Source organism: Lepisosteus oculatus, chromosome 4, assembly GCF_040954835.1.
Source record: "Lepisosteus oculatus isolate fLepOcu1 chromosome 4, fLepOcu1.hap2, whole genome shotgun sequence".
Classification (NCBI taxonomy): Eukaryota; Metazoa; Chordata; class Actinopteri; order Semionotiformes; family Lepisosteidae; genus Lepisosteus; species Lepisosteus oculatus.
Window position 1 is genome coordinate 60271221 of NC_090699.1, and position 17593 is coordinate 60288813.

The 17593-nt window shown below is 35.1% G+C and overlaps 1 protein-coding gene across 1 annotated transcript in view; it reads right to left on the minus strand.

Moving 5' to 3' along the window:
* The window catches only part of si:ch211-236h17.3 (carbohydrate sulfotransferase 11), a 42015-nt gene extending 37741 nt beyond the window's left edge, over positions 1-4274 (minus strand). Inside the window, exon 1 of the mRNA XM_015348316.2 lies at positions 3751-4274. Within this exon, the coding sequence (XP_015203802.2) occupies positions 3751-3850 (100 nt within the window). The 5' untranslated portion in view covers positions 3851-4274. The remainder of the gene's footprint in view (positions 1-3750) is intronic.
* Positions 4275-17593: the final 13319 nt, after the last annotated feature.

The following is a 17593-nucleotide window of genomic DNA, read 5'->3' on the forward strand; positions in this document are numbered from 1 at the left end:
TAAGGAATAGCCAAAAAATATTAACTCTGATAGCACATAATAAACAAAACCTCTCACGGTAATTTAATTGTTAAATATTTACTTCAGATTTCAATGCTACCATTGTGTCTGTGGTGTAGGATCAGATTCTTTAGGGTCCCCTGAGATACAGGGATGAAAGACCTGCAGGTTTTTTTTTTTAATGCTTAAACAGTTAAGTTCATATGAACACTGTGATATAACAACATATTTTACATTTACAGAAATCCTTTAAGAGCTTTGTGACAAACCACAAATGCCATTTACTTACTGAGCTACCAAACCCCTATTTTTTATACCATGAAATGACAACAAAGGAACGTCCTTCTGTTTTGTGCACTTGTGTGAACAGAGTAGAATTGAAAGTGTCTCATGTGTGGCTACAAGAGAAGATGACAATGTGGCTCTTGGATCACAGTGATATTATTATCTACAAATTTAAGACATAAAACAGCTTAACCTTACTTTACAAAAGTAGTATCAATTACAAAAACTGATACACTTGTAATGAAATATCTCCGACAAGATTTTCCCTGGACAGAAACATAGTTCTTGAACAATAATGACCAGTCGACTGGATCTAGTTTAATTAAAAACATAATACAGTACGGATTTTAGCAGAAGAAATAGCCTTAATGAGAAGCAGTCCATTAGGATTTAAATTTAGAAATAATGTTTTTCCTTATGACAGGAGTAAAAACGTTTGGTAATTGGACTTTACATGAAGCAGAGAAAGCCTGTAGAATTTGTGATTGACTGGGGATCACACACTTTTTATAATACAAATAATGACATCAGATGATTCAGGTTTCACATTTTCTACATGCTTTTGTTACAGTTTTAGTGACTGTGGATACTAAAAAGAAACATTTGCCATGTTAGTAGGAAGTAAGGACCAAGGACTTGCTTTAGATTGTAAGACCCAATAAAAGCACATTACAGATTAAAATACTTCATCACAAGATAAGGCAATTTAGTACTTTCGCTCACTAAAAGCAAAAAGGTTGTATTTCTTCCTCTCAACTATAATAGTAACTAGTCTGCAGTAAGAATATCCCAATAGCCTATACTATTTACAGGCTGATGGTAACATAGTGTTTCTCGTACTTTTCTCTTCCAAACAAATGCATCTAACTTATAACATCTAACATCTAACTGATTAATTGCTGAAGTCACTTTTATTGGTTTAAACTTTTTTTTAAAGCTGTGTCCCCAAACACAGATATAAATTAGTATTATCCTAAGGCAAAGTGCTAACTGTAATGGTTCCATCACTTAGTGAAGACCATTCACACAGTTAGACCAAGGCAGGGCCCGATCAGCACCAGGATGGGGGATTTCCAAGCAAAAACAAATAACTGTTGCAGGACCAGTATACCAACAGCATTCCCCCATCTGGACGAGAATTTCTAAAACCAGTGCAATGTACAGTGACAGCAGACACTGCGCTGCAGGGCGTGCTGGGACGTACAGTGATTAATCCAAGCCCTCTCCTATCAGGGGATCCTGATCACAGGGAGGTATTAATACCATCCATTCAACCATCCATTTTCTCACTGCTTCATCCAATGCAGGGCTGTGAGGTAGCCGGAGTCTATCCGGCAAGCAATGGGTGCAAGGCAGGGTACACCCTGAACAGAATTCCAGTCCATCGCAGGGAACACACAGATACAAACGCAGACGCGCACACACTCACACCAGGGCCAATTTTCCCAAAGCCAATTAACCTACAGAACCAGTACATCTTTGGACACTGGGTAGAAACCGGAGACCCCAGAGTTAACCCTCGCTAACATGGCATTCAAAGTCGTTGTTGATAGCACCCCAGGAAATGGACCCAGAGCTACTGTATGAGGCAGCAATGCCTCCCCCTGTACAGAGCTCTGTTTTCTAAATACCTTAGAAACCACAAAATGCACTCATCCATGTGGACCAAATGGTAAATACTCATGTCCCAGTAAACTAATAAAAAGGCTTTAAAAAAAAAATCTCACTAATTAAACTGTTAAATTAAGAAATCAATTAGCCTAAATATGAAGGTTATTTGCACAAAAAACCTGGATGAATATGCTTTAGAAAGTTCTTTTTTTCTTCTTTATGGAAATAATTATTTATCTTATTTGGAAAGTATGTTCTAAACCTAAAGTCCAGTCTTGGTTCCTAGAAGAATAATTGGAAATTATGCCATCTGAAAAGCTTTAGCTGTTCTGCTAAAAGACTGCTAATGTGCAGTATTTCAGTCCAACTTAAAAAGGGTGTTGTAGACCCATAAACCAAGGCAAAGATGATATTTTCTACCTCTAATTAATCAATTGAGAATGGTGCTTTGTTCCCAAAGCATACAAGCATGTTCATGTAATTTTTAAGTAATCTGTTCACGTACAATTAGAAGAGTACAGGTATGTCTTTTAATCACTGTTGTGTTTGTTGTGTTAATCAAATTCAGCCACAACAAAAAAAGTTTACACAGAGAGTTATTCACAGTGGTTTGAGAATGAGACGAGTGCCGAATATTTCCTCATTTGGATACTGGACTCTGTCCCAGAACTCGAAGACGACTGTGAAAAGACTGAGTACTCAAAAGCCAACAGCCTTACTGTGATGTCCAGAAGTTCACAAGTGACACACGGGGTGTTTTCCCAGCAGTGAACGTATACAGTACTAAAGCATAAAGACAAAATGACTTTATTCACTTGTTTAGCTCTCAGGGAATCAATTATGTTGTGGCAGGCCACTGCTGAATGCCAGTAATGTATGACTGAGGAACAAGAAAGGAGCGATTAGTTCTGTACCGAATGACCAGAGCAATTAAGAACTTGGATAAGCATTCATTAAAATTGTCTCTACATTATTTAGTACACGGACACTCTAATTAAATGTTAAGCACGGATTTTCCCGAAGACCATGTGTGTGCGCATGACATTAATTCAACGTCTGTCAAATGTATTTTATATAGCGTTCCTCGTAAATCCCTGATGTGTTCATTAATCTTACATATTTTTATCAATCCGATATTTATCATATCCGCATTTATATGTTAAGAATACACCCAGGAAGAAAGCAAAGGCTGTTTCAAAACATATCTGTTCTTACCAGAAATACTGTTCCTTAATGCATTAAAAGGTGAACAGTATTAAAATGTAATTTGCGGAACAAGATTACACCAAGCGTTCTCCTTCAGAACAGACGTTTGCTTCTGAGACTTCCAACGGTAAAAATAGTACATTAATTCGGCACACAGCCATCAAATATACGACCCTAGCATTCAAACATTTTAATAAAATCAGAAATTGAAAAGAGAGAGAAACTCAGGTGATGTCCTACACAACTCGCAGTGTGAGTTGGATAGCCGACGGATCCGCTGGCACTGTACAAGCCAGAAGCGTTTTCCGCTAAGCAAGCCAGTCACAAGTGACAGATCCGAAGTTCAAGAGAATTTCTGCACTGAGTTTTTAAATTAAATGGAAATAACCATATTGTAATACATAGACCTACATATAGTTATTATATTTCAGAACTAGTCTAGACTGGTGGAGGACTATAATGTCCAAAAAAAGAGGTGGTCAAAATAGGTTGGTCTCTTTATATATACTGTAATGGGATATCTCTACAATAAACGTTTGTTTAAAATTCTGATGTTAGAACATTTCAGGAGCTAATAAAACGGAATTCTAGAACTACCTACTAAATATAGCTACATACAGTACATACTTTTAAAGGTAAGATTCTTACCTTGGTTTACGTTACCGGTGTACTGGAAGTAGAATATCACAAGGACAAAAGACCCCAAACACATAGCCAAAACCATCCGGCAGATCTTCGGTTTTCTCATCCTGAGCTTCCTTTGGGCTGCAGATCTTAGTTCCTGACGGGTAGCTCATGCGAAATGTTTGGGTGTGCTTTACTACTCCTGCGGAGATGACAAGTTTGAGGGGACCTCTCTGCCTGCAGGTCATCTTCTTAAAAACTCCATGATCCGGACCACAACGAGTCCCTTACCCCCGGCCGGCCGCACTCGTAAAAAAAAAAAAAGATCAACTTTGTACAAGACAAAACCACCATCCGATATTCACATTTATGGTTCCCACGGTCTTTTAAACGAGGCTTTAACTACAGCATACAGTATATTCCTCTGCCTTTGCACAAAGACGCTAAAGTTAGAGTACCTTTTCCCGTTAACTCTAAACTTCCCCGAACATGGCAGTGCTACAGAAGCTCCCATCACCCTACAGTGAGCTCTGAAGTTGCCACCCCCTTTCAATGAGTTACTAACTAGTAGTCGATGAACGTACGTGGTTACTCAAGGTGGCTGCTCGATAGTACTGCAAGCAACCCCGAACAGTACATTTCACCAGTGCAATGCAAACTTGTTTTATGTGACAGTACATTTATGCAATCTTAATTTTTATGCACAAAACGCTTCATCTTTAAATATCACTTGCGATGCCTTATTCCATATAAAGCACAAAACGTTGGCAGTCCAATTAGATTGTAAAACGAATTGAAATGGTATTTATGCTCTTCTTGCTGCAAAAAAACTGCACAAAGAAGGATTTACTCTGAGTCTCTTGATTTTTAAATGACCGAAAAGAGCTTTTCATACGACATCAACTTTAACGTGTTGATTGAATTTGCTAAAATAACGATGTCTACATACATCGTTGAATTACGTCTACAAATGTGTTTATTTTTTTTATTTTCCGAGTTGAAGATCCCCCTAGTGGATAAAACGTGTAAATAAAGATATATTTTCATCTAGAACCTGTTGTCGTGCGCTTGCATATGATGTACAATATAGGGCCTTATTAGATTAGTCCTTTTAATGTCACACTTCTAAAAATTACTCTAGATTTCTCCGACTATGTCCCTTTTGTATTTACGCACAATTATTATAAAAAAACATTAGAACTGAAGACAGTGCCAATTCAATCGCTGCTTTTCATATAACGTAGGAAGACTAGAATCTTACAAGCATTCAAATAGAAGACGCTCCACCCTGAAAAGTGTTCACTTGATGAACACATTCTTAACCCGCAAGCAGTAATATTGGTGTTCAAAAAGAAAATTATACACTGTATCCGATACTTGCATTGGAAAAAGACAGATATCTAAAACTAAACGATATCACACCACTAACCAGCACAAATCAAAGGCATTGAATGTCCCAACAGATGTAGATGCTAAATAAGCATCTTCTTGGAGTCTTTCCCAGATGTTTGCAAACAAAATTCTACACTGATTCCGCAGGAAAAGGTGAAACATACTGTGAATATACTGTATAATACTCGACTCCACCTCCAAAGCAGTCAATAGCCATTGCATTTGTATTAGAATTGTATTCGTATGACTAAAAGTAAAGATATTTGAACACTTTAGATCTATTTATGCTGTCTTGGGAATTCTCAGCGCCAATATAAATACTGTATACGCAGATATTATGGAGGCAGTCGTGGTGTTCTTCGGCCTGCGGCTACTTTTAATGCAACACGTTGAATTAATTTAATTAAAACGAATTAATATTTGCAGTTTCTAATGTGCTCCGTTTAATTTTTAATTTAGGGTTTTCATAGCGCCTCTCTATCATAACAAAAGGCTAACATCTAACACTGTCCTTCACCTTCGGTCTCACAAACATGACAAGATTTGTACAATTACTGGGCATTTCTATTTAGCACCCAGCGGGGACGGAAGTCTCCGTCGTCCACATCACCGAACCCTGAATAATGATGGACACTTGGAGTGGCAGGGGCTACCAGATTGGAGTATTCTTTCCGAAGGGAATGATCTCTGATGTGGACATTGAAGGGTGTTATTCCTGCTGTTTCCAGGGTTGTTTTTCAGAGTTTCGATTAAACACAGTGTAAAATATATTGTCTGATTTTGATTGCTTATTTTTTTTATACTATGTCTTCGCTCATTTAAAATGAATTTTGGCAACATTGTTATAAAGAGGATACTGATGACTGGAGAGAGCTCAGAGAAAAGTGACTGGAATAATTCCCAGTCTTAAAGGAAGATAGGTAATACAGGCAGATTAAAGGAAATTCATCTTTTTAGTCTTGAACAAAGGAGTCTATGAGGGTTTTTGGTTCCATGATACAGGATGCTCTGAAGTATTAGTAATCAGCCCAAGGGAATATAATGTAAGCAGAACAAATGGAAAGCCAGAGAAACTGCACAGAGAAAGGAAAAAAAAATGAACATTTAAACAAACTACCAGCCATGTTGTTAACTTATTAGCAAATTATCTTGTTCTTACCTAATTCAATGACCTTGGGTTTTATCTGCTGTAAAAAGGGTTGATTAAATCCAAATGCTGTCCTTGTATTCAAAATAATCTCATCAGTTTCCTAGTGTATATTTAATTTAGATTTTAATAGTGTTGTGAAAAATAATAGCAGACTGTACACTTTAACATAGCAAACATTTAAAATATCTAAAGTCTTTAAATATTGAGGCTGTTACCATAAAGCATTTATGTCACATTCAGTCTATTACCCATTTTGAAAAAGTCGTATTGCAGGTATCTTGTATGCTGTTTCCTTTCTAGGATAAAAAGGTGGTAAGAATTTTGCTTTGCAGTAAAATTTTACTAATATAGCCCAAGACATTTTAATGATTTGTAAAATGGCACCCACATTGTTACACTAGCTTTCCATACCACAGTGGTTAATGAAAGTATCCCCTTCTACAGAACACTAATCAGAAATGGCATGAAGCCTTCAAGTTTCTGCAAGCTTAGATGTAACCCAGTAAGGATTTTTTTTTTATTTTTCACAATGGGGTGCCTTTTTTGATTTTTTGAAAGTAGCATAATTGGGTTTCAGAAAAGGAACATAACAGCTCCAGACTTCAAAGGCAGCCCCCTGCCAGATGTGAGAAGCTTCTTTTGAACTCATTCCAAGACTTTACCTGTAAATTGCTCTGATTATCCATCAAAATTCCAGACAACTTTAAATGCATCACGACTCTGTCTCAATTAGGACATAAAAGGTCTTGTTGCGCATTGTAAATTGCAACCTGATTTAAAAATAACTGGCAATATTTGATAAGTTCTTCTTCTGGGCAAATGATAGTAATCTCTGTTAAATTATATGAACAATACATTATTTGTAAACTCAGTGGTTTATGCATTCAATTCTTAGGTATTTAGTACAATCCAGTATACTGTAGATGTGAAATCCATCTCCTTTGCGAACATTTAAGAGCAAATGATCCTTACTATTTTGGTTAAGTCATAAGAAAACCTTTGAAAATTGCTGACATCAGATGTGTTTTATATCCACAGAATGACAACGGATATTCAGTGTGTCATGTGTGTATCTTCCTTGTCTTTATTATCCAATTTCCAGAAAACATAAGCATCCATAGTTGTTTTTAGTTTCTAATAACAAAACTGACAATTCCCCCATTGCACTAAACCCACATTACAGTTCTTCAGAAACTGACTATGAGTTAAAACATTGGGATAATGCTCTACCAGTTTTCGATATCATGCTGAATCACCAATTAAAACAACAAATCTACTCTTCAGTAGTCCACAAATGTGACCCAAATACTTACTCAGTGCCTTACTACTTAGTGCCTTGTTTGACCAACAAGTTAAGGTTCTCAGCTAGTGAGTCTGAGTTCTCTAAAGTGTATCAGTATACAAAATATGTATATGTTTCAAAGCATTCTTTTAGAGAAAGTCAGTGTACAATCAAAGTGATCAACATTTTCTCATTTGAACATGTACAGGTATTCATAAAAGAGCACAGTACTTAGAATGTATCACATACTCTCAGTATTTCACACCTCCTTCAAATGAGTGAAAGAAAAATGTGAGCAATTTAATTTTAGAAAAAGGAAACTATCTCAGTTAAAGGCATTGTGTCTATCCATCTTGACGGTCTATCAGTCTTGTCAGTTGATCGATTTAGGTGGTAAACAGTCAATTAATGGAAACTGTCTTTATTTTCAGCTGGAAGTAATCAGAAATGTAATTTATAAGGTCCTCTGAATTACTGTATTCTAGTTCACTCTAGGTTTGGACAAGAAAACAGTTTAACTCAGAATAAGTAAAGGTTTATTCCATGCTGAAAAGAGAAGAGAAGAAACAAGTTTCGGCTGCAGAGCCTTCTTCTGGTGTCCTACACCTACGCAATCTGACGCAGCTACAGTAGCTACTTGAATTAACTCAGAATAATGTGGTGTAGTAAATTCATATGTGAGGAGGGAATCATACTTCTAAAATTATAAGTAAAAGGTTTATTCCATGCTGAAAAGAGAAGAAAGGAAACACAATGTTTCGGCTGTGGAGCCTTGATACACCTGAAGAAGGCTCCACAGCCAAAACGCTGTGTTTTCTTTCTTCTCTATTCAGAATGGAATAAACCTTTTACTTGTTCCTTTGCAGCCTACAATATGCATCCTGACGCAGCTACCTACTTGAACTACTTCTAAAGTTATTTATTAAACCAAAGGTTAAAAGTTAAATTACTTTTGAAACTATTTTGAAGAGTTTTGTCATAATCAATTCTCATTTGTTTAATCTGATCATCTTTGATTGTTCTTGAATTCATCATCATGCTAAACCCGAATGAAAAAATGTTGGATACATGTAATTCAACCAAGAAGCAGAACATCATAAAAGCAATACGAACAATTCAGGAAACCCTTGTTCATTTGTTGCAAGTGTGTACAGTTCTTCCCGAAACTCCTCTGTTATTGCACTTTACAAAATACAGTACAGTATAATCTCATCTTGTGTCCTTATATCTACTGTCTCATTGATAAGTAAAAAGAAATGCGTTGGACTGACTCCATTAGTATTTTTCACATTTTTTAATACCTGAATCTAATTCTTTCACATTGGCCAACAAATAAACATAAACGTTGTGTTTATTTAAGGCTTTTTGGCTAAGAGTACTTTTAGATGCACAGACACTTCTATTTTATTTAAAGCTTTACCTTATTGTATTGTACTTCATATGACAAAAATCACCCTTTTTGTAAAGTTTCTATCATGATCAACACAATTTAATTTACATGAACAGATTAAAAAACAAAAACAAATTAAGAAATAAAGGAGACATTTCATCAGCAAGACCTATAAATTGTTGACAGAACATGTTCCATCCTGCGGCTAAGCTCTTCACCTTCTGAGCACTATTTATAAAAAGTTCAGCTGAGGTCTTTACAGAAGGCAGCTTGCCCATGTTTCTTGCCAACCTAAATCACTCTCTGAATGAATTCCCTGTGAGGCAGAAAGAAATCTCTGCTACTACAAACAATTATAATGAGAAGATATGTTCTCTGGATTGTATGTCATCAACTGAATGTAAGTAAATTGCAGTTGCCTTTTAAGAGAGGGAGTGAATCGACTTAGTCAACTAAGTGCGAGACTATTTAAATGAACAGAGTAGTTTAAATTCTGCAGAAACATACCGTAAGAATACAATTAATACATCACAGTGAACTACATCAAAGTAGCAAAAATTGCCACAAATTACAAAACAATGCTACAAATTTTAACCAATCCACTGCAAGAAAAGCCAAATGCATACAAACTGATTTTGACATCTGAATACCTTTCTTATCCGTTTACCATCACATTCTGTTTGGGTGGATGCACACCACTGTACAGTACGTCTCCTGTCCTCAGCAACGACCAAGGCCATCTCAACTCCAATTCTTTAACATACTGTAAACACTATGTAATTCACATATTGCATATCACTATATATATATATCACTATATACTATATATATATGCTACTATATTTGACATGTAGTAAAATGAACAACATACATTGAATACCAGTGCAAGACATCCACAGAATGTCCACGATGTTCTGCAGCCTTGCTGGGCCTTATTAATCATGAATCAATTTTCTCAGCTTCCTTGGATCCCGCTGGGAGTCCCTTCAACCTTATGTGCAAACCTAAGCCCAGGAAAGTGTGATCATTAAAATGCAGCATTTTTTTTTCAGAAATAAATCTATTATAGTAGTTCAGTTTTCTCAATTTAATGTTATCTGCAATAATATTTCCCCTATTTATTAAGTGACCACTACACATGACATTTTTTCCTCCTGAATAGTTCTGCACCAATATGTACTGTAGTTACTCCTCATTACACCACACCTTCTAAAAACCCATTTCTCCATTATCCTAATTTGTAAAACACATCCAAATGTTGGTTGTATGTATCAGGATAACTATAATTAAAGGGATATTAATATGATCAAAGTACTACATCTGAGCAGTTTATTTTGTACAGGACAATACTGGTATAGCTCACCTTGCACAGAATGGCTTTGAAAAAGTGTACATGTACTGTACGTACAACTGTACTTTTCTACCATGTTGGAGGACTGTCCAATGAGCTAATGTAATACAACAAAGAGAAAAGATAAGCCCACCTTTTGCTGGGGATGGGTTTACTGGACTGTGGTCTCTTGAGCATTGAACAAACATCAAAGAGATCCTCAAGTCTCTTTGTCTCTGCTGGCTTCATAGATATTGGCTGCATACAGTATACTGTATGAGCATCTCTGTTGCAGCCTGAAGCACATATTGGCACTAAAACTGCTGAGCCTGGTTCCAGATGCAATGAATACACAAAACTATTACTACAGTGAAATAAAGGCCAAGTGATTCTGAAGCAAATGTGAATATTTTTGTGATTTTGTAATGTTACAGCTGAACTTTTATAATACAATTACAGTTACAGACCAAATGTTTTGAATTGACAAAGTTTTTGTGTACAGTATGCAGACTTTAAATATCCATGATCTGTAAAAAACAAGTTTTAAATGTATACTTCACTGCTAATTATGATATTAAAATAATAGGTTTTAAATTGAAATGGGATAATAAGGTCTCAAACCATATACTGTATATAAGAAGCTAGATTATAGGACAATATACAATGAAGCAACATAAGCAATAACTATAATGCATATCTAAAATCCTGTGCTCTATTATGAGAACTTTGAAGAACTGAAAGAACCACAGTATACAGTACAAACTATAAAATGTTATTAAAATAAAAGGTGGGAAATTAATAAAAGAAATGGAATAGAGACAGCAAAAACAAACTGATGTAGACATCTCAAATACAATTGTAATATTTTGTCAATATCAAAGCCTTTATTCTGTGTCCAATATAATCAGGCTATCCATTCAAAAATGTTAAGGGGACATGCTTGAACAATTTCTACATTCCAAAGTTTACGGCTAATTGCAGCATCAGTGCTCCCTTCCTTTGGATCAGTATAGCTAAATCGCCAAATGAAGCCTACACAGAAAGCACTTTAAATGAAGTGTGGTACTGGTGTGTATTATATACTGTAGGGTTCTAAGCAACATGACAAGAAAGAGACATATGAAATAAGTAAAAATGAAATGAATTGGCAGACGTGTGAAGAGTTTTGTATGAAAAACAATTTTGAAGGTTAACTCTCAATTTTAAGTTTCCAGGTATCCTTTAAGATGATTAAGAACCTGCTGTATTTTTAAACGGATTGCCTGATTTTCCTTCATTTTAAACATACTGGACAGTTTGTGCTCCAGTTCATTCCAATCAGTGGTGAAGGGAAATCTTCCAACAATCTAGGTAATCCGTAGTACCATTCAGCACATTTCACAGGATAATTGCTTTGGTGCCTAAACTAGTCAGTTTATCCAGCACTGTAAATCTGGGTGAACAACTTTATATTTTTATCTGACTTCAATTCCACCCAAACCAGAACTATGGGATTAACTAAATCAGTGAAAGACCTTTACAAGCTCTTTAAGAAGATGCCGGGTTAAGACCTTCAAAGATTACTTGACTGTGGTTCTTTAGAAGTGTAGCTAAGCACTAATGGTATAGGCTAACATTGAGGAGGGTGTATCCAGCAATCCTCTTAAAGAAGTATTTGTTGTGAAAAAGGAATAAAACACTACTAAAAACTATCATTGGTAACCAGATCAGATGACCATGTATTTGTCAGTGGTGTCACTGATCCTATAGCCTGGAGCTGCCCTGTTGTGTCTTTTGTGGATTTACAATACTGGAGCTAATTATATCTACTGCAAGAACTAGAACAATCTCGGCCAATGGGATTAATATTCAAACACACAAGGATTGGTTAAAGCAGCATGTCTTGAATTTATGTTTGTACTTATTGTAGCTCGTACTTCGAAGGCCTGTCAGTTTCGTTGTTTACAGTACTTCTTAATCAATATAATTTAATCCTTGAGCATTTTCATAGATTTCCAAAAGCTGCTGCATATAGTAAATAACATTTTTCTTACTGTATATTAATAAAATTATAGTTATAATCATAATGAGTCGATATGGTTGTATTACTAGTTGTAGTACTGCTGTAAATTAATAATAATTGCTTACACTTATACAGTAGAGCACTTTTCTGGACTCTCCACTCAAAGTGCTTTACAGGTAATGGGGACAATTTAAAGATGGGGATTATTAGGAGGCCATGATTGGTAAAGGCCAATGGGAAATTTGGCCAGGATCCTGGGATAACATCTCTACTCTTTTCATAAAACACCCTGGGATTTTTAATGACCACAAAGAGTCATTGTGTCTGTTTTCTTTTCAGCATAGAATAAACCTTTACTTGTTCCTTCGCAGCCTATGCATGCTGACACAGCTACCTACTTTGAACTTTGTTTCTTTAGACATCTTTTTTGTACTCATCTCATTTGTATAGCAGAAAAAAGCACAACATGGTTTGCTAATATATCTGACTAAGTATGGTTGAGCTGGTCATGCACATACTGTTTACAGTACAATTAAAAAAAAAATCCTGGAAATCATATTGTAATTCAAAGCAAGCATTTTGAAATAATAAAAATTAAAATCAAGTATAGTTGATCAGAAATTAAGTGATAATGTAAAGTACAGTCCTGAACATCAAACCAGTTACTACAAAGTGGCACAAGAACACTTTGCACATATGTCCCCTGCTTGGAAAAAAACCTCAAAAGAGAAAGTAAGATTAAATGTGGTAGATCTTGAGGAAAAAGTTTCACTAAGAGTTTAATCTGTTGCAAAACTAAAATGAATGCTGGTGTGTAATCTTTGTATCATGAAAAAGAAATGTAAAATACTGTAAACATGACGTCTGAACACAAAATCTGTAACAATCATTTTACCACTTATTAAAATCTTGTAAAAATCAGACTGAGCACAGATAAATGAGAAAGTCAGTGGTTGGAGAGTATTAAAGATACAGATAAGTGGTTACTGTTTTATTAATAACTGGCTATTCCTTATGTGCTACGCTACAAGGGGTTGCTGTGAAACTACTGTTGCACTTTTGTGATCATCTCCTACAGGCAATAAAGCTAGAAATCCCTATAAATTAAAGTGCTCTAAAAATGCAAAATATAATTTTTAATAACAAAAGTTATTTAAGTGGAAAACAGTCCAGGGAGTAACAGTATATAGAAATTGTGTTTAAATGCAACACAAAGAGCAGACCTTTAGTAAATCAACAAAGCACTGGCATTCATAGACTAAACCAAACTTGCTTTTAGAAGTGCTGGTGAAAAGGTTATATAAATGTGTACTGTGTACAGATGTGTATAGATGTGTGATGTTCACCTTATGGAGCAGTAATGGTTAAAGTTCTAATACTTTCTGTGCAATAATACACTAGGGTATAGTTATAAAAACATTGCAAAATAGAATAAAGATTGTCTACAGACTATTTTTAGATCCACTGACCCCAAAAGATTCCCTTGAGTATTATCTTATTCATCTTTAGCCTGCTGAATGAAATAATGTTTTATGCATGAGACATTTGGCACACCTCTAGTCTAAAATACCACAGTGTAATCTTCTTTTTATGATAAATATGAGAATAATTTTAAAAACATTTTTAAGAAATCAAAAGTAAAAGTGACTATGTAATAATAAAGTGCAAGTCATTATTCTGTTTTGTTTTTCTCAACTGTTATTGTCATAATCAAAATGTTTTTTTAAAAGAAAGTAATATTTAATTAAGATATAAGCAATTAAGCTCCTTATCAGTTACATAATAGTTGAAGTCTCATTCAGATCCAAAAGCTTACCTTAATTTCTTGGCTAAGATTGGGGTGTTTCTTACTTCTGCATCTCACTGTTGTGCTTTCCAGCTTTCCTGAGGTCTTCTTAGAAACACGGGAGGTCTGTAGTTGAACACTTAAGATGAAATTGTATATAAATGTCAAATGTGACCATTCTAACTGCAACTATATTTTTGTTAAATGTAACCAACTAGTTTACTTTTGGGTCCAGTTTAAATAGTTTAGTGTTTTACAAGTAAAAATTAATTATTGAGTATTATTTATCCAATATGAATCCCACAGTTTATGACCATTTCCTTCATGTTGTGAAAACTGGTCACAAACAGCAGTTAAACAGGCTGTTAAGATTAATTTTCACAAAGGTCCAATGGGACAAAACCCATTACCCCTTCTTCATCGCAATTGCTGTATTCGACTGTTTAATTATCCCTTAGTCCTTAAAGATGAAAGTTTGGCTCATGTAATGTCATTATCTACATTTCTTTGAGAACAGGGTTATATTTTATTGTTTGATGACATCAATATCTTGTGTACAAATGGTTTCTGGGGCCAGGTTTATTTTGATATTTACTGCAGTCTCAGCAAGTGCCATCTTATTGTCCAGGCACAGTTCCCATTGCTCTGCGCATTATGAACTGATTCATCACTGTACTGTGAATGGTAATTTCCCTCTGTAAAATGAGACATGAAACACAAGTGTACATGACCATGAAATCTTATACCAGCATCATATAGGAATATAAAAAACAAGTCAAGCCAAGTGTGGAATACATGTCAGAATACACACTGTTTGATAGAATTATATTTTATGCTCGGCTCAAGCTACACAGTGTGTTTTACCACAAGGTCCAACAGAGCATTAGAACAATAACAAACATTAACAACAAGAGATATAGTAAGACTTTGTTGTAGATTATAGAACTACATCTGAAAAAGAAGAAATTATTCTGTACATTGTTTTTTCTAATCAGTTTCCTGAAGCAGCCGCATTCCTCAATGTTTGAGGTGGATTATTATTAGATATAAAAAAATTCATAATGAGTGGTGCTTAATGGGGAATGGTCCAAATTCGTTCACTTCCTCCCCCATTTTAACCCCAAACAAGGACACAGCAAAGGAAACGATTGATCAGTGGAGTCAAGGCATCAAAGACTACGGAGGTCATGTTCTGACACGCACATTAAAATGTCTTTAAATCAAGTACTTAAATTAAGTGTGACTAAGTGTTTTTTTTTTTAGTTTTAATATATCTTAACGTTTGTGATGAACTTCAGTATTTCCTTTCTAGGGCTCCTGTTTCTGAGGAGCTGATTGAACACTTCATGATTTCCTTATCTTTCTGTGAAGTGAAAAAAATTGCTTTAAAGAGCTTGATAACACAAATGGAATGTTGTGCCCTGATGGCAGTTTTTGTCCTTAACTTATTTTCATAATTTAACTCAATGTTAACGGGAACCTATTTTTTCATGTTCTGTGTTTTAAGTGTTCGTTTTACAATGATATACTGTACCTTCCTTTAAAAGGTAATTAGCAGTAAGTACATCTTTAGTAAATCTACAGTACTTATAGAACCCACAAGCATGTAGGAACAATTTAGAGACAACTATTAACCTGCAAGTCAGCAGCACTAGCCATCAATCTATTTTAACCGTGTACTGTACGTATACTGTACAGTATACAAGGCTACTTGAGGGAAATGATTAGGCAAAATGCTCAGTAGGTGTCTCATTGACTCACAGCAGTTTGCAAGTGTTTTGTGATAAACATATTTTCAGTGTTTTAAACTGGGAAAGAGAACCAGACAAATATCAGTTTAAAAGGGTATCAAATGACAAAAAATAATAAATGAAACCATGAAACGCTGATTTGTATAGTAATGTAGGTTTTACCAGCAGATGGTGCCAACAATTCATAACTTGCCTTGCTTTAGTGCACTTTGGCACTGCATAAATACTATTAAACATTTAATAAGCCTAAGAATTAACTGTCCTTCTAAACAGCAAAAAATAAAATATTCATTAAAAAGCTTAGAAAACCCTTACTAACAATGTCAGCTTTTGTTTTACTTCAGCCATTATGTTTATTTATGCTACAATGCACTTCATAACAATTCAGCTGTGCAACAGATATGCTTGAAAAGGCCACTTGGCTATCATTTTGTATTCTAATGAATGCTTATGTCAGGAAATGGACTTTCAAGTCAAGGGTGTCAGATATCATGCAAATGTAAGGACCACCCACTATCACTAGCTACTTTTACATACTGTATGTTTTTCTGATATCTATGTTTATGATGGAATGTTATCATATACAATTTGTACCTACAGTACAGGTATAGAATGCTTTTTGTCAAGTGTTGAAAATGCTTTTTTTTTGCACCTGTCACAATGTGACAGTGATTGCATTTTTTGATGTAGACGTGACTGAGGAGACTGAATTTTAAAATGAAATCCACAGATGAGAGAAAAAAAGTAAGAATATGTTTTGCTGTAGCTGTTTTACTGTAGCTATGATCACCTTCAGTCTGAAACATGTAACATTTGTAACACATTTCACATTTATTGTATATCTGTACCTTATTAGTTAAAAACATGGTATCTGATATTTGGAAGGTGATTTCTCAGTTGATGAATCATCCAGCCCTACAACATAAAGAAAATCTTTTCACACCACTTCTTTTGACTTTTGCACTAAGTTCTGCAAGTATAATGAAATATTTACAAAATGTAGTGCAAAAATAAATTCACAAATTCACTTTTAGAGCTTTTTGCTCCTTCCCCCCCCCCAAGATTTATTCATTACATTTCTTCTTTTGTAGAAATGTTTGCAGAAAAGTTTTCAAAACCTCCAGAATTTTTTTAAATTACAAGCACAGAGCCAAGATGGTCATATTTGGACACATTTTCTGGACAGAAATAATCTTCTCCTATTCACAAGCAAATTCATCAGTAATGTAAGATCACTGCATAGGATTAAAAATCATTCAAAAATAACGAATTTAGCTACATTCGATTAGCTAATATGATAAATTGATACATTCACTTGGCTCAGTTACAGGTGTCATTGAGAATACTTATTTACCAAACTTTTCAGCTACCTGTAGATACAAACAATTCTACTAGATGGAATTATATGAGGGGTTGTTAACTAAGGCAGAACATTACTGATCCAATAGCAGTGACACAACTAAAATGAAATGGACTTGGAGGCAATCTGACATTCACAATTAGTTTATATTCTGAGGGACTCCATTCAACTTGTACTTGGAAGCTTTTTGAGTCCCACTCTAGAAACATCTACTTTGGATGCTTTCAAATGAGAAGCGATGGCAATTGTTGATATAGCCTGTGTGACCACATGTAGATTTATTCAGGATGCCTGAATGTACAGTACATTTTAAGAATGTAAGCTGATGGAAAACTCTGCAAAGAGCTGTCTATATTGTTAGACAAAGTGTAGAAAATGAAATTTAATCTTTCAGACATTTGTATAGTGTTATTCTGGATAATCT